This window comes from Doryrhamphus excisus, linkage group LG12 (assembly GCF_037039965.1).
Source record: "Doryrhamphus excisus strain RoL-2023G ecotype Guam linkage group LG12, RoL_Dexc_Guam_v1.1, whole genome shotgun sequence".
Lineage (NCBI taxonomy): Eukaryota > Metazoa > Chordata > Actinopteri > Syngnathiformes > Syngnathidae > Doryrhamphus > Doryrhamphus excisus.
The window spans coordinates 18,947,964-18,975,501 of record NC_136368.1 but is presented as its reverse complement, the minus strand read 5'-3'; the positions used below and the strand labels follow the sequence as shown (position 1 = coordinate 18,975,501).

Sequence of the window (27,538 nt, the reverse complement as noted above, 5' to 3'; positions counted from 1 at the left end):
AATTGGACTCCATTTATGACGCTAATATGATATCTCTACTGGTGCCATAATATTGATTAATGACAGTTTTAACCTGATTAGTGTAAGCATACACTAAGCTAGCACAAGGTAACATCGATTTTTCTATCTCGTCGACACGCAATAGCCGTGAGGCAAAAAAAAACTTCCCCATTCTCTTTGGCTGCCGTGAAATTAAAAATGTTCTTTGTTCTTCTTCCCGTTCTCGCTCTCCTTTGTGACGCAGAAGAGAAGAGAGAAGCTCTGTGTTGCAACCTGGCAATGGCGCGTTTATACCTTCCTTGGGTGCAGGAGGCGTGACCACATGACCACCACATCGCTCTGTCATGTTGTTTCCATCAGCGGAGTCCCAGCAAGGGCTCGCCGGGACACCGAGGCCAATCTCCTCGGAGAACACTGTTCTCCTTGAATTATTCAGAGAATCCTCGGAGAGCAGAAAAGCACCGAGAGAGGAGTTGACTGAGCAGAAGTTTCCACCGAGCAAAACCATCCGGGTGAGAAAAATGCTCTTCGGATAGTCTCTGGAAAATCCAATTAAAAAAACAATACTTGTATGAATTTCTATTATTTCTTATACAGTGTGACCTCCGGTGCATTCCCCGCCAAAACCTTCCTCTCACATAATCCCCCCACAAAGAGGAAAATGATCCTAATGCACCAAGAAGTTGGAGGTCTGATGCAGCCAATCAGCACCCACTGGCTAAAGGGCTCAGCTGTCATTTACATGCTAATGGTGTTACTGAGTAGGCCAAGCCATGGAGGCCCAGGTACAGTACACAAGGGGTGAGGGGGGGTTATGGGTGTTATAGGTGGGTGGGCGGGGGGGGGGGGGGGGGGGGGGGGGCAAAGTACAGCATGGACCTCGTAAATGTGGACAAATACAGCGACGGAGAAACACATATGCTGGTCCTCATCTGGTCCAGCCAGCAGGTCAGGTATAGAAATGTTATTGCCTATAGAAATATTATATGCTGGTACGCTGTATACTGGTACGCTGTATACTGGTACGCTGTATACTGGTACGCTGGTATGCTATTACGCTCTTACGCTGTTATGCTGCTAGCCTCTCTCTGCACTGCTTCATTGTTCTGTTTGCAGTTAAATCCTTCATAAATTCAGCCTGCTAGAGTTACAACAGGGGTTTCCAAAGTGCGGCTCAGGGTCCATTTACGGCCCGTGACTTTTTATTGATTCTTTTTTGCATATTCTAAAAACATAATTTAACAAGAAAACTGAAAAAAAACAATAGCAAAAATGGAAAAAATCAGCTGTATCCGTCAAACTTTACAATAAGATACACAAAATACAGTAATTACTGAGGAAGTAATGAACAACTAATGAATAACTAATCACCAAGGCACGTGGATTTTGAGTAGTTACTGAGACACTAATGAAGAACTAATGAATAACTAATCACTAAGGCGCATACATTTAGAGTCGTTATTGAGGAACTAATGAAAAACTATTGAGGAACAAACTAATGACTAAGGCACATTGATTTAGAGTCGTTATTGAGGAACCAATCAAGAACTAAGGGGTAACTAATGACTGAGACACATAGATTTAGAGTGGTTATTGAGGAACTCATGACTAAGGCACACCGATTTAGAGTAGTTATTGAGGAACCAATCAAGACCTAAGGGGTAACTAATGACTGAGGCACATAGATTTAGAGTAGTTATTGAGGAACTCATGACTAAGGCACATCGATTTAGAGTAGTTATTGAGGAACCAATCAAGAACTAAGGGGTAACTAATGACTGAGACACATAGATTTAGAGTGGTTATTGAGGAACTCATGACTAAGGCACACCGATTTAGAGTAGTTATTGAGGAAACAATCAAGACCTAAGGGGTAACTAATGACTGAGGCACATAGATTTAGAGTAGTTATTGAGGAACTCATGACTAAGGCACATCGATTTAGAGTAGTTATTGAGGAACCAATCAAGAACTAAGGGGTAACTAATGGCTGAGGCACATAGATTTAGAGTAGTTATTGAGGAACTCATGACTAAGGCACATTGATTTAGAGCAGTTATTGAGGAACCATCAAGAACTAAGGAGTAATTAATGACAGACATAAATTTAGAGTAGTTATTGAGGAACTCATGACTAAGGCACATCGATTTGGAGCAGTTATTGAGGAACCAATCAAGAACTAAGGAGTAATTCATGACTGAGACACATGGATTTAGATTAGTTATTGGGGAACTAATGACTAAGGCACATTGATTTAGAGTAGTTATTGAGGAACCAGTCAATAACTGAGGAGTAACTAATGACTGAGACACATAGATTTAGAGTAGTTATTGAGGAAGTAATGACTAAGGCACATTGATTTAGAGTAGTTATTGAACTATTCAAGAACTAATGAGTAACAAATGACTGAGGCACATTGATTTTGAGTAGTTATTGAGGAACTAATGACTGAGGCACATTGATTTAGAGTAGTTATTGAGGAACTAATGACCGAGGCACATTGATTTAGAGTAGTTATTGAGAAACTAATGGCTAAGGCACATCAATTTAGAGTAGTTATTGAACAATTGAAGAACTAATGAGTAAGTAATGACTAAGGCACATGGATTTGGAGTAGTTACTGAGGAACCAACGAAGAACTAATGAGTAACTAATCATAGAGGCACATGGATTTAGAGTAGTTACGGAGGAACTAGTGAATAACTAACCAGTAGCGGTTAGGGTTATACAACAATTTTTTTTTCATTTTTCAGTATGGGGCCCCTTGATCAGATCCAAACGCACTTTGATCCTCATCACGATGTCGTTATATTTCTGAGACAAAAGTTTAACCCCCACAACACAACCTGAGCGTGTCCCCCACCCACTCGCTCTGCAGGCTGTGATAGAGCTCAGTTCATAGATGGATGTGGATGCAGGCTACATTTGGACAAACAACTGCAGAAATAAATGACTAGTGTGTAGTCATCATATAGTGTAGTGTGTATACTTGGAACAATACACCCGGAATATTGGTCTTCTTTTAGCTTTAAAAGGTGCCATAAAAAGATATGACACGATAATAATAAACTCTCACTAAAATGAATGATATAATGCTAGAAAGGTTATGACAGATCACCTCAAAAAAATAGAGTTTTTACTGAAAAAGACACCTAGAATTTACACGAATAAAGGATCTCATCAATGAATGATAAAACATTGATTATTAATATATGAATATCCCTCGTATACCTTCCTGAAACGGCAATAATGCGACAAACGTGTCAAAACATGAAGCAAAAAAAAAAAAAAACATGCAAATGTCTGATAAAATATGACTTTTCTGTAAAATTTCTCTGAAATTGAAGCAATCCGAAAGTCGACCAGAGCATTTTTGTAGATTTGAGTGGTTGTCGTTAAGAAGGGATGATGCCGAGTTCCACTTCACTGCCTGTGTTCATCCTGGAGCGGCAGCATGATGTGCTTTTCAGGACATTTTTCCTTCAAGATCTCAACACATGAATGGAAACACAAAGCTCACCCTGGGGTGCCATCACGGCAAAGCACCAATTCCCCTGAAATTGTTATGTTATTTTTTACGCTTGACAGGCAGCAGCATTTTGCATTTAGACTGCTTGCATCCTTATTCTTTCCCAAAACTATACTTCTATCGACAGAAGCCATCTGTGTCCAGCATTGGCCTAGTTTGGCCTCAATATCTTTTTTTTAGCCGATTTGGGGCCAAGACAAGAATTTTAAAATTAGAATATTATATTATTATATTATTTATTATTAGAATTTTATTGTTATAATTATGGATAATAATAATAACAATAATAATAATATTAATATGATTAATAATAATATAAAATAAATTATTATTATTATGTTCATATTAACATAATACTAACATAATAATAATAATAATAACAATAACAAAATAACAATATTAATATTGTTAATAATAATATAATATAAATTATTATTATTATTATTATGTTCATATTAACATAATACTAACATAATAATAATAATATTAATAATAATATAATATAAATTATTATATTATATTATTGTGTTCATATTAACATAATACTAACATATTATTATTATTATTATTATTATTATGTTCATATTAACATAATACTAACATAATAATAATAATAACAATAATAATAATAATTTTTGTAGCCGATTTGGGGCCAAGACAAGAATTTTCAAATTAGAATATTATATTATTATATTATATTATTAATTATTGGAATTGTATTATTATAATTATGGATAATAACAATAACAATAATAATAATATGGTTACTAATAATATACAATAAATTATTATTATTATGTTCATATTAACAATACTAACATAATAATAATAATAACAATAACAAAAATAACAATATTAATATTGTTAATAATAATATAATGTAAATTATTATGACTATTATTAGTATTATTATTATGTTCATATTAACATAATACTAACATAATAATAATAATAATAATAATATTAATAATAATATAATATAAATTATTATTATTATATTATTGTGTTCATATTAACATAATACTAACAGATTATTATTATTATTATGTTCATATTAACATAATACTAACATAATAATAATAACAATAATAATAATAATTTACATTATATTATTATTAATAATATTAATGTTGTTATTATTATTATCCATAATTATAATAATAAAATTCTAATAATAAATAACATAATATAATAATACTAATAATACTCCAGCACCCCCGCGACCCTCGTGAGGAAAAGCGGTAGAAAATGAATGAATATGCTGTCGGGTTGCACGGCAGTCGAGTGGTTAGCGTGCAGACCTCACATCTAGGAGACCAGGTTTCAATTCCACCCTCGGCCATCTCTGTGTGGAGTTTGCATGTTCTCCCCGTGCATGCGTGGGTTTTCTCCGGGTACTCCGGTTTCCTCCCACATTCCAAAAACATGCTAGGTTAATTAGCGACTCCAAATTGTCCATAGGTATGAATGTGAGTGTGAATGGTTGTTTGTCTATATGTGCCCTGTGATTGGCTGGCCACCAGTCCAGGGTGTACCCCGCCTCTCGCCCGAACACAGGTGGGATAGGCTCCAGCAACCCCCGTGACCCTTGTGAGGATAAGCAGTAGAAAATGACGGGCTAAGAACAGCTCCGTTGCAAGTGGACCTGCACTCCATGTCAGATTACATTGACATGGCAACACATTGAAGCTGAGATCTGATTGGACAAAAAAAAAAAAAAAAAAACAGACGACCCTGACTGCACAGAACTAATTGTTTTCAGTTTTCTACTAATGTCAAAGCATGACGTTCCCTATTAAAAAATTGTTAATTGAGTACATTCAGACTAATTGAAAGATGGCTTATTCACAATCACACACACCAAGTGATTTATTGTTACACAACATCATGACTACCACCTATTCCATTCATCTCTTTTTGAGCGAGGGAACATTTTATCTCTTCAAAAGACCCTTGTAGTGTCTTTCATACATGACTGGAAAGGCCATTGGAACGGATTTAAAAAGAAAAACCTCCTTTGCAAGGTAATGTGCTTACATGCATAAAGGGAACGCAGCAACATCACTGAACAGCTTGTGACTCAAGCTGAGCCAACACTGCTGTGTGTGTCTGTGTGTGTGTGTCTGTGTGTGTGTGTGTGTGTGTGTGTGTGTGTGTAGCAGTCCTTGAACAAGGGCGTTTTCAATTTTCGGGGTGTGCATCATACCGCTGAAGGTGTCAGTCCATGGAATAACTTTGTGTACTTTGATCGCGAGCTCGCGTTTGAAGATGGAAATTAAAGTGTTTCACATCAAAATTTGTGCCGACACTCTCAAGACTTACATGTGTTTGCATCATACGTATATATACTTCACACTGATATGCCCTTCTCTTCCTCTCTGGGGTCATCAGAGGACAAAATGTCTTCGTGGACGCTCTGCGGTGAGGGCAGCAGTGGCCCACAAAGTACACAACAGTGGTAAACTATGTCCGGTGACACATAAGGTACCTACCAAGCACATTAGGTTGGGTTAATTGGCAACTCCAAATTGTCCATAGGTATGAATGGATGATGTAATTTGTTGCACGGTGGACAAGTGGTTAGCACACAGGCCTCACAGCTTGGAGACCCTCGGCCATCTCTGTGTGGAGTTTGCACATTCTCCCCGTGCATGCGTGGGTTTTCTCCGGGTAAAAACATGCTAGGTTAATTGGCGACTCCAAATTGTCCATAGGTATGAATGTGAGTGTGAATGGTTGTTTGTCTATATGTGTCCTGTGATTGGCTGGCCACCAGTCCGAAGACAGCTGGGATAGGCTCCAGCAAAAAATGCAATTCATAAAATTTGGACATTGTATTGCTGGTATTTGGCTATTTCTGTGGATGTTTTTTTTTCATTAATTCATTTTCTACCGCTTATCCTCACGAGGGTCGTGGGAGTGCTGGAGCCTATCCCAGCTGTCTTGAGGCGAGAGGCGGGGTACACCCCGGACTGGTGGCCAGCCAATCACAGGGCACATATAGACAAACAACCATTCACACTCACATTTATACCTATGGATAATTTGGCCGAGGTGGGAATTGAACTCGGGTCTCCTAGCTGTGAGACCTGCACGTTTACCACTCATTTTTTAATATATAAAAACACGACTGCTTCCCAGAAACTTATTTGCATTTCATTTTGCCGTATCCCACTCCTCAGCACTTGCAGAAATAAAATAATCAATAGATACGATGCAGCGGTGGAGCTAAATGGAGGAAATCAATGCGGGCTAAACGCCAAGGTCAGAAAGTTGTGATGACTTCGACTGACATCTCATCTGGGAAGGACGTCGCTCCGACACTTATTGTCTTTCTGATGTGAAAATAGACACACATCTTCCGTCTCAATTCTCCTGCTGTCTTCTCTTCAAGTGAATTTTCTTATCATGCAATAAACGTCCGCGTGTCAGGTGGGGATATGAAAGGATATCATTTCCTGTCATATACGCAGTAAGGAAACACTGTGTGGAACTCGGATCCACGCCAAATCTTCAACTTGTCCATTTTTTTGTATTTATAGTTATATAAATGTAAATAAATAATATTAAATTGCAAAGTTCATTATCATGCATTAGTTTGCAATAAATCAAAACTATTTCAAAGTCACTATTTTTTAAAAACCAGAAGTTTACAGTTAAAATAAATGTGATTGTTAGAAAGCCCATAATTAACATTACATTGTGTCATTGATAATGTTCAGCTTTGAGTCTCATTTGTCCTACTGTGTTCAGCGGTCAGTAAACGCACCACAATGCGGCGGTTTTCGCTAGAGGGATTCATACAGCGATTCTGAGCCTTCTTGAGCCTCATACAACATTTCACAAGGTTGATGCCGTGCGGGAATACATAGAGGTGAGTTTTTGGCTCTATTGTGGGAGCGGTGGAGTTGTTTGGGCACGCTCCCTTGTTCGTGGGCGCTAATATCAGTATCTAAGCTAACTAGGACTAACTGTTGTTGTTAGCGTTAGCGTCATGTTTGCTTGGTTTCTTTGTTGATTTCTGTGTGGTAGCGTGCCTTTGGCTCATTATTATGTTTGTGTAATATGAGTTACGTTACTTTACTTATCATTTATTAGTTGTCTTATGTGTTATGTGTTGTATTTGCGCATGTGTTGCAATGGAGAGATATGTTCCGGGGTTGGGAAGGAATAGTGGTGACGGACAGGAAGTGAGGCAGAACCCGCATGTTAGGCAGTTGTAGGCGTGGGTTACCACCGTGACAGTAGCCCTTGTTAGGAAGCTTGGTTCTTTTGACCTTAATGAAAAAAACGGCTGTTGTTCTGTCCATCTTGGCTGAGCGTAGAATGTTACAGTATGTTATTACAGTACCACATCATAAACCTGTTCTTTGATTTGAACATACCCCCTATACCTTTGACCGCATCCTTGGAGACGATCTCACAACCCAAGAATCCTCTCTGATTCAGTCATTTATATTAGCCACGTTTACATGAGGAGTTTTTCTCTTTCCGAATGGAATCTTTCCGAAAGCAATGGTATACATGGAAAGGAATATTCCAATCGCGTGTCTACATGCGCCGCTATAATCAACCAGAATAGTCAATGGGGCATGCGCAGTAAAACGTAAACACCAACATCCCGTGATACCGACTTCCTGGAGTTTTTCTTTCCCCTGTTGGAATAACTCCGTATTGCCAGTTTTTCCTTCGTCCAGTCTTGAAATTTAGTTTGAATCCAAAACAAACTTTCCTTAGCAGTCCAGTGCCGATTGCTCGCCTCCATTTTTAAAACTGAAGAACGTCTCGATCTGCGTGTTACGTCATATCTCAGCATTTGCTGAAAGAACGCACCCGGGAACAGGAGAATCTAAAATTCAGTCTTGCTAATATTTTATAATTAAGCTCGGCACATGTTTTATATAGATATATATTTTATTTTTTAATAAAACTGGACTTGTGAATAAAGTATTAAATGGTTTAGATTCTGTTCCACAGATGGCGTTAATGCACACCAAAGCTGCTTGCCAACCGCCAATAAACAACAGAAGAAGAAAAACACCACGAAGAAGAACGCAGTCTTGACAACTTTCCGATTGAGCGGGTACAAGATACCTCAATCGGATTGGGGAAAGGAATATTCCACTCCTGGGAATCCGATTATATATTCATTCGGATTGGCACTTTTCTTTCGGAATGAGGTGTATACAAAGGTTACATTCTTTCCGTTTGAGCAAATAACCCGAATGGAGTCGGAATATTTGGGTCCATGTTAAACGTGGCTATTGATTTTGAGTGCAACAGAAATATTTCAAAGTTCAATTGTAGCTGGAAAAGACAAAAATGAAATAAAGTGCAGTTTCATTAGTATTTATTCATAAGAAAATAGTATAGGCATAATAAGAACATTTAAAGAGGGACTGTTCTGATTAACGTCAATGCTAGAAAAGCTGTTTTTCTCTTCACCTTGAACGTTCCGAACAACACATTTGGTAAAATTGTCATTTTTGCAGGTAAATATAGTCATGCAAATTTTTTTAATGCCATTAGGTTGAATAATTATTTAAAATCGGGGTGGATTTCATTTATGAACGCCCCCCGATAAGGGGCCTGTCTTGTTTATTATACGCACCACATACATCTACTCTATTCACAATCCTATTACTCTCTTTGAAAGGTGCACAAAATAACCGTGACACACAAGTCCATCCCGGCCTGAATGAACATTCCCATAATCCTCTCCATGAGCACACATGGCGATGCATTTCGCTCGAAAAGTCACTGACAAAGTAGTCGAATTGTAATGGAACTTTCTGTTTGTTGTAGTGTCCTTCCCTTCAGTCTTTGCTTTGACTTCTCCACTTTCAGGCCCGCTGAGACACATCCACGGTATTTCGTTTCTCGGTGGCTAATGGGGGTCATTGGAAGTCTCGCTTTGTTTAAAGCACAATTTAGGCTTGAAGAGCACAGGAGACGAGTCTTTGAGAAGATCAATGTTGGTCCTCACTGGCAGGCACAGCGTAGGAATGTGCTTGTGTGTAATCCTTGATTGTCGATCACTGACCTAAAAACTATTGGTGTGTCGGCGTCAGTAAAGTGCAGACTAACGCGGCTTTCAAAGGCTTGTTGCACGTTTTCCCCTGTAAGAGGTAGCTGGCCTTGTCGTTACAATGCGGCCTTTTTTTTGTGTGGGCTGCAAGAACAAGAAATGAAGCTGACTGACTGACAGCTTGGATGGCAAGCAAACTGATTTTCCATCAAGGACTCGCTTGAAACTTTTAGTCACGCTGCTATTAGAAAACCTGCTGGGAAGTTTCATTGAAGCTTTTCAATGGTGGAACATCTGAGCCACACTGACAAGAAAACAACATTAGACTGCTGCCAGGATACAATGACAGACTTACAGTACAACACAAAGAACTATTATGGGGGAAAAGGCAGGAATTTATCACAATAAATATATATTTTAGAGGCAAAGCTCTGTTTATGAAACTAATTTGTGTCATGAGGATAAAATTTTGTTTCAAATGTAAATTTTCCCGCAATTTTCCGACACAGTAATGTTATGTTTCCAAAAAACAAAGTCATGTTATGACAAAAAAAATGATTGTATGAAACAATGTTCTATTATGACGAAAAAATAAAGACGTGCTGTCATAATAATACAAGAAAAAAGACACAATAGTTATAATTTTGTAGAAATAAAATTGTGATTAAATTTTTTCAAAAAAATGTCTTATTACAAGAAAAAAGAATTATGCATGATAAGTCATAACCAGAAACCAAAAATAGTAAATATTGATGAGTTTATGACAATAAACGTTTCATAATTAAAATTAAAAAAATTTAAATTCATGATATTTAAAAAAAGCGTAATGATTTTAAAAAACTAAGAAAAAAAAACAATGTTTTTACTAAGCAAAGTTGTGTTATGAGAGAAAAAGTCATAATGTTTAATGTCCGATAACTACTAGTACCGATAATTATCGGCACAATATCAGCCTAAAAATGTGATATTGGTTGATATGAAAAATAATGCTGTATACAACACATATGTGTTCACTCCACAACGGTATCAGCTGATATCAGAAAGTGGGAGTTGGACAATATCAGTCATAATTTTACAATAAAGTGATAATTTTGTGAAAATTAATTCATTTAAACCAATAACGTGTCGTCACTCTTTGTGATTTAAATTGTGATGTTGCAAGAAAAAAAATATTAACGTTACAAAAATAGTGAAGTTTCAAGAAAAAAAGTAATTACATGAGAAAAATATTCTCTCAAAATAAAATTTTACACGAAAAAGAAAACTGTAATATTATGGTAGTCATAACTTAGCAAAAATAGAATAATTTTACAAAAAGTAAATGTCACTGTTATGAAAAAATAGTCACGTTCGAAGAAAAAAATCAGTAATTATGTGAGTAACTTTATGACAATAAAGAAATAGTTGCAATAAACTCGAAATAAATGAGTAAAAGCAGTCATAATTTTACAAGAATAAAGTCCTAATGGTACAAGAAAAAAATCTTAATTTTACAAAACGGCCAAAAATAATTTTCTGACTTTATTCTCGTAAAATAAGGAGTGTAAATTATGATCCTATGTTTTCTATTCAGTGTGGCTCTGCAGGAATACGCCTAGATATGTTTTCACCATCCTTGAAGTCCTCTCTGTTCCCACGGTGTGCTGTTGGATCCTCTGTGCATGTACTGTTTTTTTATCTTGTGCTTCATCTTTGTGTCCTGGATTGTAGAAAGTAGTAGAAATAGACTCCATGCAGGGAATGTGAGTAGAGGATGTGAAGTGCAGGTGATCTCCTGCGGGAAAAAACAAACTCCAAAAGACAGCCAATCCCAACCGAATCGAGGAGGGTCGGGATCTCCACGACATCCTCTGGTGCCGTTTTTGATGTCGCGGCGTCGCTCTCAGTTAGACAGTTGTTTCGATCTTTTCAATGATCTCAATCATAGACTTGGAAGGAGACAGCAAAGCGCTGTCGTCTTGATCCCACAGACTGCCGGGACTGGAGTTTCCATCTGTGCTCAACTCGTCATCCTCCTCGTCCTCCTCGCTTTCTTCCTCGCAGGACTCCATACAGTGCAGACCCAAGGCGTTGATGCCAGAGTCCTCGGAGCTGGATGGAGAAGAGCAGTGGTCCATTTTGGGCCCCTTAATCTTATCCAGAGGCGAGGGGTGTTGGTGTTCACTGTGCGGCGGTTGGCCCGACGGCGGCGCAGGCGTGTGCTGGTCCTGCGGCGTGGGCTTGACAGCGGGTCGTGGCTGAGGGGGATTCGGAGGCCTCTGAGGTATAGCTGGAGCTGGTGCGGGAGGAGCGGGAGGTTGCGGCGGTTCGGGTAGCGCAGGTACGGGGCGCTGCACGTAGCACATCTTTCCGTTGATGCGTTTGACAACGTAGTCGTCCACGAACAGGTCTGCGATCACACAGTACTTTGGTGACTCCAAGTGAGGCGGCGAACGGAAGCAGGGGGCCAGTTTGAGGAAGCGCTCAGCCAGGGAGACGGACAGGTCGATGGTGTTGCTGTACTCCGTGTCAGCAGGGGGCACCGCTGTGCTGGGCAGGTGGCACACGTTGGTCATGGGCTGATAGACGTACTTGCCTAAGGAGGAAGAGCAACATTTAGATCAGGGGTCTCAAACTCAATTTACTTGGGGACCACTGGGGCTAGGGTCTGGGTGAGACTGGGCCATATCAGGTTTACCAAAAAAAAAAAAAAACGCATTTATTAAAAACAGAAAAATATGCAAACTTTTTCAGTGCTTTGGTTCCGATTTTCTACAATAAAAGCTCTGATAAAACATTCCACTGTTCTTAAATATCTTATTTTTTATTTTTCTGCACAAAATAAGATGAAAAATAAATAAACAAATCAAGAATAAAGAAAATAAATCAATCAGTAATAAATAAATATAATAATAATAATAATAATAAAACGGCAAATAATAAAAACTTAAGAAACCACATATAGTTGGTGGGTAGACAAATTATTTTTTTCAGATTAAAATGAAAGCATTATTAGAGCCGTGTAGACATGACAAAACACGACTATAGTCACATTTATACTCTTTTTATTTACAACATATTGCGCAACTGCAGGGTCTTGAGACACATGCTAACTCGCAAACTAGAGAGCTAGCGACCAAAACGGTAGCCTTCAAGTTAGTTATTTCCTTTAAACTTAAATTGCCAAAAACTTACCACTTCCGCACGGATAGGGAGGATAACTATTAACAGTTATTTAACCTTTAACATGAACATTAATCAAACGTAATAATTTTTTCTGGGTACATGATACCATACAGCATCCATATCAAACTTGCGCTGGCCGCACTAACATTAAACTTTCATATCAAGGCGGGGGCCTCAAACTAGTGTCCTGCGGGCCACATTTGGCCTGCGGGCCGCATGTTTGAGACCCCTGATTTAGATGAATGATACATTAAAAACACAACCTAGTTGTTATTGGTTGCTTTGGGACTACAGAACGTAGAGGATAATAAACAATATTTTTAAACTTAACTAAATAAATGTATCATATTTTTTCCAATTCTAGGTTCAACAAAAAGTTATTAATGTCTGTGTGAACAGCTGTGTAGAGAAACAAATGGTATAGGGAATGAATGAATGGATGAACTGGTGTCGATGGCGCGAAACGCCAGCTTGCAAATGCCCGTCATCTTCTGCAGCCCATTGGCTCCGTGTGAGAGCCGTGCAGCCAGGAGAGAGAGAAGCTCAGATGTTTGCTTAAGTGGCTCCCCGGAGAGGAACGAAGCACAGAAGCTGACAAGCCGATGCACTCTACGTCCTTGTTTTACTGTCCAACAATCGAACGAACTGCAAAAAGAGCCTCTGTTTTGCATCGTTGAATGGCCGAAATTAGGAACCTCTCCCGGATGTTGTCATGCAGCACAGTGAGAGAGGCTTTCACTCAAATGGACCACTTTACCACCAGAACTGCATTTTATTCAGCAAAGTGAGGCGGAGGGTGTGTGCGTGTCCATGCGATGACATTTACTTTCCATGAGCCACCCCGCCTTTTTAGAGAAAAATAGATTATCAATATGGCTGCAAGCTACTTGTGTCAATTAGATGACGCAAAGTTAGAAATGTCACGTTTTATGTCAGTCCCACGTCATGCAGCGATAAGGTGGAGATTTATCTCACTCACGAAAAACAGTAACAGTATTCTTCATTGGGGTTTAGCTTTGTAATGTATTCATTGAGTGTGCAGGACTTGGCTTCAACCAGCAGAGGTGCTGTTGTGTCAATTACCTTGCTGTCTAAAGAAGATCTAAATCAGGGGTCTCAAACTCAATTTACTTGGGGGCCACTGGAGCTCGGGTCTGGGTGAGACTGGGCCGCGTCAGGTTTTAAAAAAAAAACACGCATTTATTAAAAACAAAAAAAAATGGTTCCAATTTTCTACAAGAAAATAAGATGAAAAATAAATAAACAAATCAAGAATAAAGAAAATCAATCAATCAGTAATAAATAAATAAATATAATATTAATAAAACAGCAAATAATAAAAACTTAAGAAACCACATATAGTTGGTGGGTGGACAAATTATTTTTTCCAGATTAAAATGAACAAAGCATTATTAGAGCCCTGTAGACATGACAAAACACGACTATAGTCACATTTATACTCTTTTTATTTACAACATATTGCGCAACTGCAGGGTCTTGAGACACATGCTAACTCGCAAACTAGAGAGCTAGCGACCTAAACGGTAGCCTTCAAGTTATTTCCTTTAAACTTAAATAGCCAAAAACTTACCACTTCCACACGGATAGGGAGGATAACTATTAACAGTTATTTAGCCTTTAACATGAACATTAATCAAACGTAATAATTTTTTTTGGGTACATGATACCATACAGCATCCATATCAAACTTACCACTTCCACACGGATAGGGAGGATAACTATTAACAGTTATTTAGCCTTTAACATGAACATTAATCAAACGTAATAATTTTTTCTGGGTACATGATACCATACAGCATCCATATCAAACTTGTGCGGGCCGCACTAACATTAAACTTTCATATCAAGGCGGGGGCCTCAAACTAGTGTCCTGCGGGCCACATTTGGCCCACGGGCCGCGTGTTTGACTTCAGATGAGAGGCGGGGTACACCCTGGACTGGTGGCCAGCCAATCACAGGGCACATATAGACAAACAACCATTCACACTCACATTCATACCTATGGACAATATGGAGTCGCCAATTAACCATAGCAACCAAGTAACCAAGGGCAATCGAACCTGAATCTCCTAGCTGTGTGGCCTGTGCGCTAACCACTCTCCACCGCGCAGCCTCCTAAATGAACATTTTTAATAAAAATAATGGCAAATTACTTTTAAAGGTAAATCAGTGCACTAAAACGGTGGCGTTATTGAAACTAGGCTATGTTTGTATTTCAGCAGCGGGTTATCACACGTATGGTTTAAAGCTTGAGTATTTTTAGTGTGAGCCGTACAGACAACAGCTTTCATAGTCACAGCAAGCTCAAGGTTGTCTGCACTTAACACATTTACATACATTTTATATGCTAAAATATACTGCATATGATTTTACAAGCAAATGCTTTTCAACTTGGTAAAGGCATGCAAGGAAATGGGTGGTAAAGACGAGCCATTAACAATCGCTCGAATAAAAGTGAGACGTGAGAACTGCAGTACGTTTTTTCACCTTCAACAGGCCCCCGTTACAACACAAGGCCATAGGACAAAGGTCAACGCCTTGATTGCTTGACCGAGGAGCCTTTCATCACATTTAGAAATGCCACTGCCTGAAAGCAACGACCATCACAAAGGGGATGATGAAAGGCATTGTGGGGGATGTAGGAGATGCAAATGAGGTCGTTGGGCACATCGAAAAAGGGATATTACAGCTTCTCATTAGAAAAATCTAATCACGATGCAGTATGTATAAAAGGCTAAGGAGGTGACTCTTTCCGGAGGTAATGAACCTTGTCATTGTAGGGGGTGGGGGGAAGGGGGGGGGGGGGGTAGAAAACACAAAGATATGGTGACAATACAGAGACACAAGATAATTAGTATATTTATGAGGCCGCTAGGATTCATTATTTAGTGTATTTAGAAGTCATAGTCACGCTAGCAACTCTAAGGATATGTTGCCACACGAATACAGATATTACTTTAAAAAAATGTCAATATGTCTGCGGGTTTGGGCCTTTTATTCACACACAAACTAATTTTAATTGTAAATCTGCAACAAGGAAGAGACTTTCCTAAAAAAATGTTGTTGTTTGGTTCCCGACGCCTGGTCCAGAGTTTCCTACTTTGCACTTTACTTAGTTCATATACAGATGTTTGTGCCACATAGAAATGTGCAACTTTCCACATTGTATCGTTGCCAGCATTATTGAAGTGGATTCTTATTTGTGAATTTATTAAGACCAACCTGTCCTACTTGTTGATAGTAGGAGAACATGTTATATTAGTTGACTATTGGTCTTGACTATTCATTCATTCATTTTCTACCGCTTATCCTCGCGAGGTTCGCGGGGGTGCTGGAGCCTATCCCAGCTGTCTTCGGGCAAGAAGCGGGGTACACCCTGGGCTGGTGACCAGCCAATCACAGGGCACATATAGACAAACAACCATTCACATTCACATTCATACCTATGGACAATTTGGAGTCGCTAATTAACCTAGCATGTTTTTGGAATGTGGGAAGAAACCGGAGTACCCGGAGAAAACCCACGCATGCACCGGGAGAACATGCAAACTCCACACAGAGAGGGTGGGATTGAACTCGGGTCTCTGCGCTAACCACTCTTGTGCCTATTTTGTTGAGCCAAAATATTTTAAATAAATATGGCTTTTTTTATTTAGCTTGTACACTTATTACTAAATATGCTTTGCCACCAAAGACAAAGCGTTGAAATTGTTGAAAACATATTTCTATCTTGCCTTGCTGTTTCACAAGTATATTATATATATATATATTTTTTATTATATTTGTAAAATGCATAAAAAAGACCTTTGATATTAGACATTTACTGTATGTTAAAAATGAGTTCATGGACCCTCACTCCTATGAAGCTGAAGATTGTTTTTCATAAGGAGCGTGTGGAGTGCAGGAGGAAGAGGAAGCGGCTTTCTCCATCTTGCACGCTCCGTCTGCTCTATCCTAAGCCCTGGTCGGCTATTTAAAAAGAGAAGCTCTTCTCTGAATAATGCAGGAGCGCTCATTCATCCCTCAGTCATGTCAGAGTGTTTCAGCATCAGTCCATCCATGTTTTTTCTGCCTGGCCTTAAAAGAATGCAGCCGGATGGAAAATGTCTGCGAGCTTAACAAGAGCAATGAGTCTAAGCTCAGATTTGTCGTTTCAATATTGGCTTGCTTCAGTAGTAACAAGTAAGTCCTTAACAAGCCTATTCGGTCCGACTCGTACTGACAAGGTTCAGTGAGCAGAAACAAATATTTAAACAGATGATGTCATGTTTCACAGTACTTCACAGTAAATCGGGGCTGCAGCTGGAACGACGACATTTGAGTTTCAGATTTCAGCAAAGGGGGAAGGTCTGACCGGGTGTCATGTGAAATGTCTTGTTTCCTGTCTCATGACTCAATGCGGCACGCCATCATCCTATGAGTTCAACGCATGCATTGTCAAAATGGCTGTGAAGACATCCGATGAACAAGAGGGGCTTTTGTCGATTGGAACAAAGGAAAGAATTTAACACGGGGGGGTTGTAAAAGGCATTGTTGATGCTACGTTCATCTGCAAATCCTCTCTGCACAAGCAGCATTGTCCGGGCTCATAATAACACCAGTTAGGACTTAAGACTTAGGGGTGCTCTGATGGCTAAAACTTAGACACACGACTGTAACGTAGTGGGAGCCTTTCATACTTGAAATGAACTAGTCAAGAATCCGGATGTATTCATCTTTTTATGATACCTAAGGCTTTTTATGATGCAGCGCTGTAGTGAACTGTAGTGAAGCCTCCCAGTGGAATTATGGTAATGGTAATGGTTTTATTTCATTTGAACATGAAATTACAATTGAATGCATCACATAATCAGTTCACAGTTCCACATGTCCAAAAGGAGTAGGAAGAAGCTCCATCTGGTACTTTTACAATCAGTAACTGTTACATTTGTTCACTTCCTGCTTTCCTAATATATATATATATATATTTTTTTTTTTGTAATTTTTTTTTTTTTAAATTTTTGTCACGTACCAAAGTACGAGGTGATCAACTGCTTGTATTGTTTCTTGAATTGAATTTCATCGTTGTGCATTGAGGGTCTTACTCAATCCATTCCATAGTTTGATTCCACATACTGAAATGCTATGGCTTTTTAACGTAGTCCTAGCATAGAAGTGTTTCAAATGTACTTCTTCCCTGAGATCTTATTTCTCCTCTCTTGTAGAGAAGTATTGGATGACATTTTTAGCTAATTTCATTTTTATTTTTAGCCTTATGCGTTATTTTAGCTGTTTGAAGATGAACTATATCAGCAAGTTGAAGTATTTGTGATTTTAGAAATAAGGAGTTAGTATGTACGAGTTAGTATGTCCTAGCATCTCAGTGTTTCAAATTTTGTTCTTCCCTGAGATCATATTTCTCCTCTCTTGTAGAGAAGTTTAAATTAGAATTTAAATTATTCCCAACTAAAGTATGTGGGATAACACACCAGACTGCTGCTTCCACTTCACTCGACAACCACAGCGCTAATATTTTCAGCAAAAACAGGCCTCTCAACTTTGTCGGTCATGTGTGATGTACGATGAGAGCTGGTCTACGCTGGTTTTTCCAACACCGGTTGGAGGTTGGCGGACCGTCCAAGGGTGAATGGAAGCTAGCGGAGTTAGCTTGGTGTGGTTTGGATGAGTTCACCACTTTAATGTAAGGAGCTTTCTAAAAATGCCAGAGGATGACGTGCAGGTTCTGAGAGAAGACGGGAAGCATGTTTATTCTTGTACCCAACTCCTAGTACAGAAATTAATTACACATCCGAGCATTTGAAATGACCCTTCCAGTTTTTTCCAAAAGTGAAAATCGGAGACGCAGACGCAAACTGAGAAGACTTTTACTGATTAGGACTTTGATTTTCAACTTAATGAGTAATTACCTTACCTGATGATTGTAATCAGTCTGCAGAGGAGCAAAAGGAAAAGAAAGGGCGGAGGGGGGGGGGCATTCAAACCATTCAGTTTTATTAGCGCTGCGAGCTACATCTCTCATCAAACATGACATATTGGCGGGGACACTAAGCACAGCTAATTACGACTAATGAGAGGCTCGGACTGATGCTGTCACCAGCTGCGAACACTGCTTTCACTGAGCTCATTTTCTCAGTGTAACGCTACGGCAAAGCCACAGCTGCGTGCAAAGCACCGAAAGGCTGCAAAGCAACAAACACAATCCCCTGCTGTTGGCATGAAAGACCCAAAAAAAAAAAAAAAATCCCGAAGATAACAATCTTGCAGGAAAAACAATGTCCTCTTCCCAAAGGCAAGACAATTTAAATATTTAGTTTCATGTGCACTCTGCTCTACTGTATGGGGGTTGACTTTTTTTTTTATTTAGGCGCTTTTTAATAAGGGGGTGTACATGTTGTTTAGGTAAATCTAAAATCTATATTCCTTGTCCATGTGTCAGTCTTTATTATTCAGTATTATTATATATGAAAGGAAAGATATTGCATGCAAAAGCCGGCAGCTCTACTTTTCTCCCCGGGTGTCCCGGTTGTGCCTGATTCAATCGTCTAAGCCGGTCTAGTAGTGCATGATTGTGCTGTAAGACACACTGGACAAAAATCCTGAAGATAACTATACTCGGGTTGGTTCTTTGATTTATTTTTTTGGTTGAGTTTTGACAGTCGAACAAACCAAAATGAAATAAAAAGGTACAAGTTGTTGAATAGCAACACAAATCAGAAAGGAGGAGAAAGTCTAAATCAGGGATCTCAAACATGCAGCCGATGGGCCAAATATGGCCCACAGGACACTAGTTTGAGGCCCCCCGCCTTGATATGAAAGTTTAATGTTAGTGCATCCCGCGCAAGTTTGATATGGATGCTGTATGGTATCATGTACCCAGAAAAAATTATTACGTTTGATTAATGTTCATGTTAAAGGTTAAATAACTGTTAATAGTTATCCTCCCTATGTGTGTGGAAGTGGTAAGTTTTTGGCTTTTTTTAAGTTCAAAGGAAATAACTTGGAGGCTACCGTTTAGGTCGCTAGCTCTCTAGTTTGCGAGTTAGCATGTGTCTCAAGACCCTGCAGTTGCGCAATATGTTGTAAATAAAGAGTATAAATGTGACTATAGTCGTGTTTTGTCATGTCTACAGGGCTCTAATAATGCTTTCATTTTAATCTGAAAAAAATAATTTGTCTACCCACCAAGTATATGTGGTTTCTTAAGTTTTTATTATTTGCCGTTTTATTATTATTATATATTTATTTATTTATTACTGATTGATTGATTTTCTTTATTCTTGATTTGTTTATTTTTCATCTTATTTTGTGCAGAAAAATAAAAATTAAGATATTTGAGAACAGTGGAATGTTTTATCAGCGCTTTTATTGTAGAAAATCGGAACCAAAGCACTGAAAAAGTTTGTATATTTTTATGTTTTTAATAAATGTGTTTTTTTTGGGGGGGGAAACCTGATGTGGCCCAGTATCACCCAGATTGAGTTTGAGACCCCTGGTCTAAATATTTACAAGTGATATAACACGGAAGAGACTTCAGCGGGAATAATTTATCACGGGCGTGGCTCACGAACTATAAGCACAGGAAAAGGATTCTTAAGTCTTCGGTCTGAATCCGATAATTTCAATCACAAGGCACATCCTGACCCCTTCTCAATCCGATGATTACACGGCAAAGATTACATTGTGCACACTTTAAGCCCTGACTAGCGGTCGCAAGAGTGGATGGTGATTGTGCTCCACGCTGATCTGTGGATTTTCCGAGGATAAACTAAGGCATGCCCGAAGAGAGGGACAACCTGTCAGGTTGAGGTGTCAAAGTGTCACGCCGAGTCTTAGGAATATCGGGACTGAAAATACCCCTGACATTTCTATACGGGAAGAGAAAAATGCTGACCTTTAAGCAGGGCTCTGCACCCTGTCAATAAAACATGTCGCGTGATCCCTTGCTTGTCAGGAAAAAGACAACCATCTGGAAAAGCGGTGATAGACCCACGCATAGCGCTCCCGACACTGTTTTTCCTTAAATAGCCTCCAATGTAATAAATCCCTGTGTCGTCAATGAACTCTGTGTCACGTTAAATGTTTTTATGACAACACAAACACGGGACATGAGACCTCTAAAGCTGTCAAGTGACCCGCAGCAAAAACTGCTATAGATTTCAACACTGAGCAAAAAAAAAAGATTCAGTGATCTCACACACTTAAAGCATCTTTGATGCTCTGAAGTGCTAATTACCACCATCTACAGGCACTAAGTGGAACAACGCATTATTATTGTAGTTTATTTTCTTCAAAACATTTGTATGGAATAATTGCAGTATCGAAACCTGTTTACGACCTTCTATATTTATTGTTTTTAACATAATTAGAGCCCTCTAAACATGAAATAACACTTGTACTCCACACTATATTAAGATATAATCAGCAAAAATGGGTAATTGAAGACAAAACTCATGCTCGCGTGTTGCAATAAATGTGTTCTGGATGTGTGGAGGACAAGAACTGAGTTGAGTTTCAGCTTGGCATAGGTCACTGCTACAACAGCAGTCCGCGTTATTATTATTATGAATAATATTATAGTGATGATTTTGTTTTTATTATTGCACCTGTTGTGAGATCATTCAAACCTGCAATAAAAGCCTGTTGTTCCAGCTATCAATGTATATTTCCCCGAATATTAAAGTGACATTACTGACCAGAGTGACCAGTGTAAAATACTACACTGTGCATTTGAATGAGGCTCAATGCCTAATATTTCTTATTCAGTTTATTTAGCTATTTTTTATGCTTGCCATTTTCCAAAAGCCGTCCCTCTCGGTAGCGGCCATTTTTGATGATTTTGATACATTTTTCCAGGAGCAGATAATATTGTGTCCTGGGGCTATATAAACATGGTATATACCAAAAAAATGATTAGACTCTCATCTTTCATCAGAATTTGGAGTAGAACATCGGCAAGTTTCAGCAAAATCAGTTCTCAACTAAAATGGGAGAAAAAAGGATTTTATAAAAACATACACTTTTCAACCACAAAACAGCACGATTTCTTTAGTTTTTTTTTGTTACGTAATCCATTTTATTTGAAATAATTACCCTAGGGTGGCGTGGCGGTCTAGTGGTTAGCGCGCAGCCCTCACAGCTAGGAGACCAGGGTTCAATTCCACCCTCGCCCATCTCTGTGTGGAGTTTGCATGTTCTCCCCGTGCATGCGTGGGTTTTCTCCGGTTTCCTCCCACATTCCAAAAATGCTAGACTCCAAATTGTCCATAGGTATGAATGTGAGTGTGATGGTTGTTTGACTATATGTGCCCTGTGATTGGTCCAGAGTGTACCCTCATGCCCGAAGACAGCTGGGATAGGCTCCATCACCACCCCGATGAAAAGCGGTAGAAAATGAATGAATAACCCTATTCTCTGCAGTTTAGTAAATACAGTAAACCCACCGAGCTACTAAAGTACATACTAAGTAAACCCAGTATCTTGTATCAGCAACTGTATACTATATTATCTGTCCATGCAGTGAGACTCATTCATGCCAAGTACTTACAAAAAAAACACAAGTGTGTTGGAAAGCCTAAATAACTCAAGTTCAGAGGAAATAGGCGCAGTTGTCAAGGACTACTTTGGGCGGCGTAATGATACACATTTTGTTTGGTTATTATGCTGAGTGTCTGCAGGGGCACGACGGTGTAGGTGGGATTGACTCAAACTGCAGCGCCGGTGTTGAACCAAATGAAAGAATATGTTGTGACTGGGCCGCTTACCAGTGTACACCAGGACATGCACATTCACAGTTTTTAGATAAAAAATATGAACATCATGAAAACTAAAACTGACTTCTCTTTTAAGTCAAATGGGTGGCATTAATTCCCTCCAATAAACCTGAAGCAAATCTAAAAGGGATTGGGAGGGGGGGGGGGTCGTTTTCCAGTACGGTAATGAGTTATTCATAAGCAGCACGTATGAGATATAAACCACAGTCCCGGTAGCATTGAGAATAGTACTGCTTTTAAAACTAGACAAAAATGGTTGTCGATAACCACAACGTATCGCACTGGACATCGTCTAATTCACAAAGACGAGGACAACACAATAAGTGTTGGACTATCTTGAAGAGAAGTTGCACTTGGACAAAAAGTGCCCTCAATTTGTCAAAAATGAAGAATGGCTCTGTATATTTATGGCCCATGAGTAATGTTCTAAATACAAAATGTAAACATGCTCTGAATAAAAAAACGTGGTCTGTACACAGAGTATTTTGATGGTGGATGAATAACAAAAAAAAAAACACTTAAACATATCTCTTAAATAAATTTGCTAATGAAACCAGAGGTCAAATTAAAGCCATTTTTAAGTACTTTCAAAGGAAATTTTCGAGGATGGATGATAATCCATATCTAATAGGGGATCACACGATCTCGTGAGATTAAAATATGACAAAATTTCTCCTTCACAAAAAAGCCTGGCATGATAATAAATTAATCACATGATAAATAAAAATAAACTGTAATTTTGCCGGTTTCAATATATCGCCATTGTCTCACGCCTACAAACAAGCAGAGAGTTCACTCTGTGCGTCTTTGTTTCATAGAACAACAGCATGAATGGAGTGAGACATTTCATCATAGAGTGTCATAGAGTCTCTGTGGGTGGAGGCGGGGCCTGGAGCATACACACAGACCGCAGAAGAGTGTAGCTCAGTAGGAATTAAATTCATAAATTGTAATATCGATCCATTCATTCATTCATTTTCGATACCACTTACCCTCACTAGGGTCGTGGGGGGATGCTGGAGCCTATCCCAGGTGACTTCGAGCGAGAGTCAAGGTACACCCTGGACTGGTGGCCAGCCAATCACAGGGCGCATATAGACAAACAACCATTCACACTCATATTCATACCTATGGACAATTTGGAGTCGCTAATTAACCTAGCATGTTTTTGGAATGTGGGAAGAAACGGGAGTACCCGGAGAAAACCCACGCACGTATTAGGAGAACACAGAAACTCCACACAGAGATGCCCAAGAGCAGATTCAAACCCAGGTCTTCCTGTAGCCAACATGCTAACCGTGCGGCAAAACTGCATCATATTTGTTATTATATTGTGGTTGTAGTTTCAACTACATAATACTGAGAACTATAATATCAGAAACAGTATTAGTATGATGCATTCATGGCTGGGATGCCTTTAGGCAAGGCATTTATTTAACTTCCTAGATGCTAACTGAGGTGCCCACTGGGCCAGCATATTATGAATGGTGTGTCCTTGCTGTGTTTGCTGCAACGGGTATTAAAAATGTATACAAATTCAATCAAGCCAACAACTAGGACCCCTTCTTCAACCAAAAGTATTGATAAATAAATTATATTTATCTAACAATGGCAGTGAAAACTGAGCTAATTGTGTAAAGATTTTGCTGTGTTTTGGTTTAGGTTTACAGATCATTTGGTTAGCTCAAAAGGGCCAAACATGCTTAAGCTCTATTGAATAATTGATCTTTAAAAAGTATGAGGCACCAGGAGACTTCGTGGGAGGTGCAGCAGCTTGAGAAAAATGAAGAAAAAACTTGATAAATGGATTTTTAGTGATTTTTTTTGTGGTGAGCGCGCAGACCTCACAGCACGGAGACCAAGGGTTCAATTCCACTCTCGGCCATCTCTGTGTGTAGTTTGCATGTTCTCCCCGTGCATGTGTGGGTTTTCTCCGGGTATTCCGGTTTCCTCCCACATTCCAAAAACATGCTAGGTTAATTAGCGACTCCAAATTGTCCATAGGTATGAATGTGAGTGTGAATGGTTGTTTGTCTATATGTGCCCTGTGATTGGCTGGCCACCAGTCCAGGGTGTATCCGGCCTCTTGCCCGAAATCACCTGGGATAGGCTCCAGCACCCCCGCGACCCTCGTGAGGAAAAGCGGTAGAAAATGAATGAATTAATGAATTAATTTTTAGTGATTTTTTTAGTGCACGGTTGTCGAGTGGTTAGCGCGCAGACCTCACAGCTCGGAGACCAAAGGTTCAATTCCACCATCGGCCATCTCTGTGTGGAGTTTGCATGTTCTCCCCGTGCATGCGTGGGTTTTCTCCGGGTACTCCGGTTTCCTCCCACATTCCAAAAACATGATAGGTTAATTAGCGACTCCAAATTGTGAGTGTGAATGGTTGTTTGTCTATATGTGCCCTGTGAAAGACAGCTGGGATAGGCTCCAGCACCCCCGCGACCCTCATGAGGATAAGCAGTAGAAAATGAATGAATTAATTTTTTTAGTGAACCTGATATGAGCAGAGAACTTAGAACTTCCCTGCTATATTCTCTGGGGGGGGGGGGGCTCTTAGGACACCACTGGTTTACATGCAATACACAATGAAGACTACATAAAGTGAAAGAGTAAAAACTCACAGTGGCACCATCCCAGGTGGCAGCACCAGTGCAGCTTGAAGCACTTTCCGTGGCTGTGCGTGGCGCAGATGGAGAGTCCATCACAAGGCAGGAAGTCCGGTCTACCGGCGCAGCTTTTGGCCAAAGCCTGCGCCTCGTCCAACTTCTCACTCTTCGGACACTTTGGAGCCCCGGAGGTGGCCATAACAGCATCGCCCGAACTTCGCCCCCCCCGCCCCCACCTCCGAAAGATAGAAAAACGAACAAAATACTTATCTCGCTTTTTTTTTTTTTTTTTTTTTTTAGCAAAACTACAACATGACCGCCAAGGAGCGGGAGATCCACGAAGACAGCCCGAGGAGGCAGCTCCTAAAGCCGGGTAAGTAGACGACAGAGGTGTCGCTGGGAGGGAATGCTGGTCGTCGTCACTCAAATGGCGGTGACATCTTCCGTGAAAGTGGGTAAAGCTCGACGTTGTGGTGCTATTCTAACGGCTTCCACGAACGTTCCACACCTCTCCCCATCGTGGCATCCAGCCGTCGGGAGGCTCCAGTCTATGTGTGTGCGTGTGTGTGTGTGTGTGTGTGTGTGTGTGTGTGTGTGAGAAAGCTCACATCTCAACTTCATCACACGGCGGGAGGAGTCCGCAAAGCTCTGCCCACTCGGGAAAAACACCACGGCTGACAAGGAAGGATCCCTCCCACACATTCACACAGTTACACAACACCGCTTTAGACAGATTCCCGAACGGGGCGTAAATAGCAGTGTTTTACTGTACAATATTAAACATGTACGGTTCTTCCGGTTGGTACAGGTACCGGCCGCTAGGTGGCAGCACTCGATGGTGGGCGTGAGATTTAAATACGAGGCAGCTATTGATTTTTATAGGACTTGCTGCCAGCTGATTCAGCATAAACATAATACAGAGGGGATTATTTTGTCTCTCAGTTTTTCCTGAATATACACGACATGGAATTACACTCTGATACAAATAAATTGATGTAATTCACAGAGTATTTTATCGAGGCAAACCTACATTAACTGCACAATTGCAGGAAATCAATACAACAATACAAAAGGTGTGCAAAAATTGCTGCCTTTGATATGATTTTATTATTTTTTTTACTCTTTTCATAACATATGTAAAATGGCTCTAATTAACAAGTATCTCAATAAATTGTAATGGTAATAGTTTAATTTCATTTGAACATGCATCAGATTACAATTGAATGCATCACATAATCAGTTCACAGTTCCACATGTCCAAAAGGAGTAGGAAGAAGCAAAGCTTATTAAATCCTACCCCTCCATCTGGTACTTTTAAATCAGTAACTGATACATTTGTTCACTTCCTGCTTTCCTAATATATATTTTTAAAAATTTTATTTAATTTATTTTTTTTAATTAAAATAATTAAAAAAAATTGTATTTTTGTCAGGTAGCAAAGTAGGAGGTGATATGAGCATCCAATGACATAATGGGTACCATAGTAAGTGTCAATATAGTGATATGTATAGCACATTATGACATGTTTAGCTAATTGGTTATTTTTAGCCTTATGCATTATTTTAGCTGTTTGAAGATGAACTATATCAGCAAGTTGAAGTATTTGTGATTTTACAAATAAGGAGTTAGTATGTTCTCTGTAGGCGGCATTATGAATTATCCTTACTGATCTTTTTTGCAGCACATTTAGCGAGTGAAGATTGCTTTTATAGTTATTACCCAATATTTCCACTCAATAAGTAAGATATGGTAGAACCAGAGAGCAATAAATTAAATTAGAACATCTTGCAAAAGTGCATTGATATCACAACTTTAATTCACATTAATACATTACAATACTGAACTTTTTTTGACAATTCTTCATGATATACTGATTTTATTGATGTTAAAATTAGTATCATACTTAAAATGTTTGGGTCAGTTGAAAAGATCTCTGGAGCATTTCCTCTACTTAGGTATGAACACAGTCATCCAAACCCTGGTGTGACCCAAACAAGCAGACCAAAACCACTTGAGAGGTGGGTTGCAATTCGATAGATAAGAGGAAAATGCATTGGAAGCATAGTCTCTCCATATACTGTATGATTGTACAAAATGTATTTTCTGAATGAATATGATACACAATATAAATCCCATACTAAACGTAGTTGGCTGATTTAGTGCGGGGAATCTGTAAAAGGGTTGCAGATGTTGGTCGAGTGCTTCGTGCTGTTCAAGATTAAACAGCGGATCGTGTCCTGGAGGTTATTACAGGCCAGAGTTGCACTTTAGTGTCAGTATCAGTTTTCCATTGTAATCAACACAGACTCCCAAGAACCGCACGTGACCTTAAAAGGGTATACGCTCCTTTTTGTGTTGGCCTCATTTATCCTTTACATCAGCATGGAGCACAATCGCCATCCCGTCAGGCGG

The 27,538-nt window shown here is 39.3% G+C and overlaps 1 protein-coding gene and 1 long non-coding RNA gene across 2 annotated transcripts; one reads left to right on the top strand and one right to left on the bottom strand.

The window, feature by feature from the left end:
- The first annotated feature begins 25 nt into the window (after nt 1-25).
- Nucleotides 26-26,350, top strand: LOC131135628 (uncharacterized). The gene is made up of 3 exons (XR_013629578.1): nt 26-512; nt 598-785; nt 25,427-26,350. It is a non-coding gene; the product is annotated as an uncharacterized LOC131135628 (long non-coding RNA).
- Nucleotides 8,863-25,836, bottom strand: LOC131135627 (UPF0524 protein C3orf70 homolog A). Its single transcript, XM_058081750.2, has 2 exons — nt 25,142-25,836; nt 8,863-12,132 (listed from the first exon to the last, which is right to left on the bottom strand). Exons 1-2 carry the CDS (start codon nt 25,323-25,325, stop codon nt 11,444-11,446), a joined length of 873 nt encoding a protein of 290 aa, XP_057937733.2. The 5' UTR covers nt 25,326-25,836; the 3' UTR covers nt 8,863-11,443.
- Nucleotides 26,351-27,538: the final 1,188 nt, after the last annotated feature.

Coding starts and splice junctions, on each gene's coding strand:
- LOC131135627 (XM_058081750.2), bottom strand. CDS start 25,325: ATGGCCACCTCCGGGGCTCCAAAGTGTCCGAAGAGTGAGAAGTTGGAC. Junction 12,133..25,141: donor CCACCTGGGATGGTGCCACT/GTGAGTTTTTAC, acceptor CTTCCTCCTTAG/GCAAGTACGTCTATCAGCCC.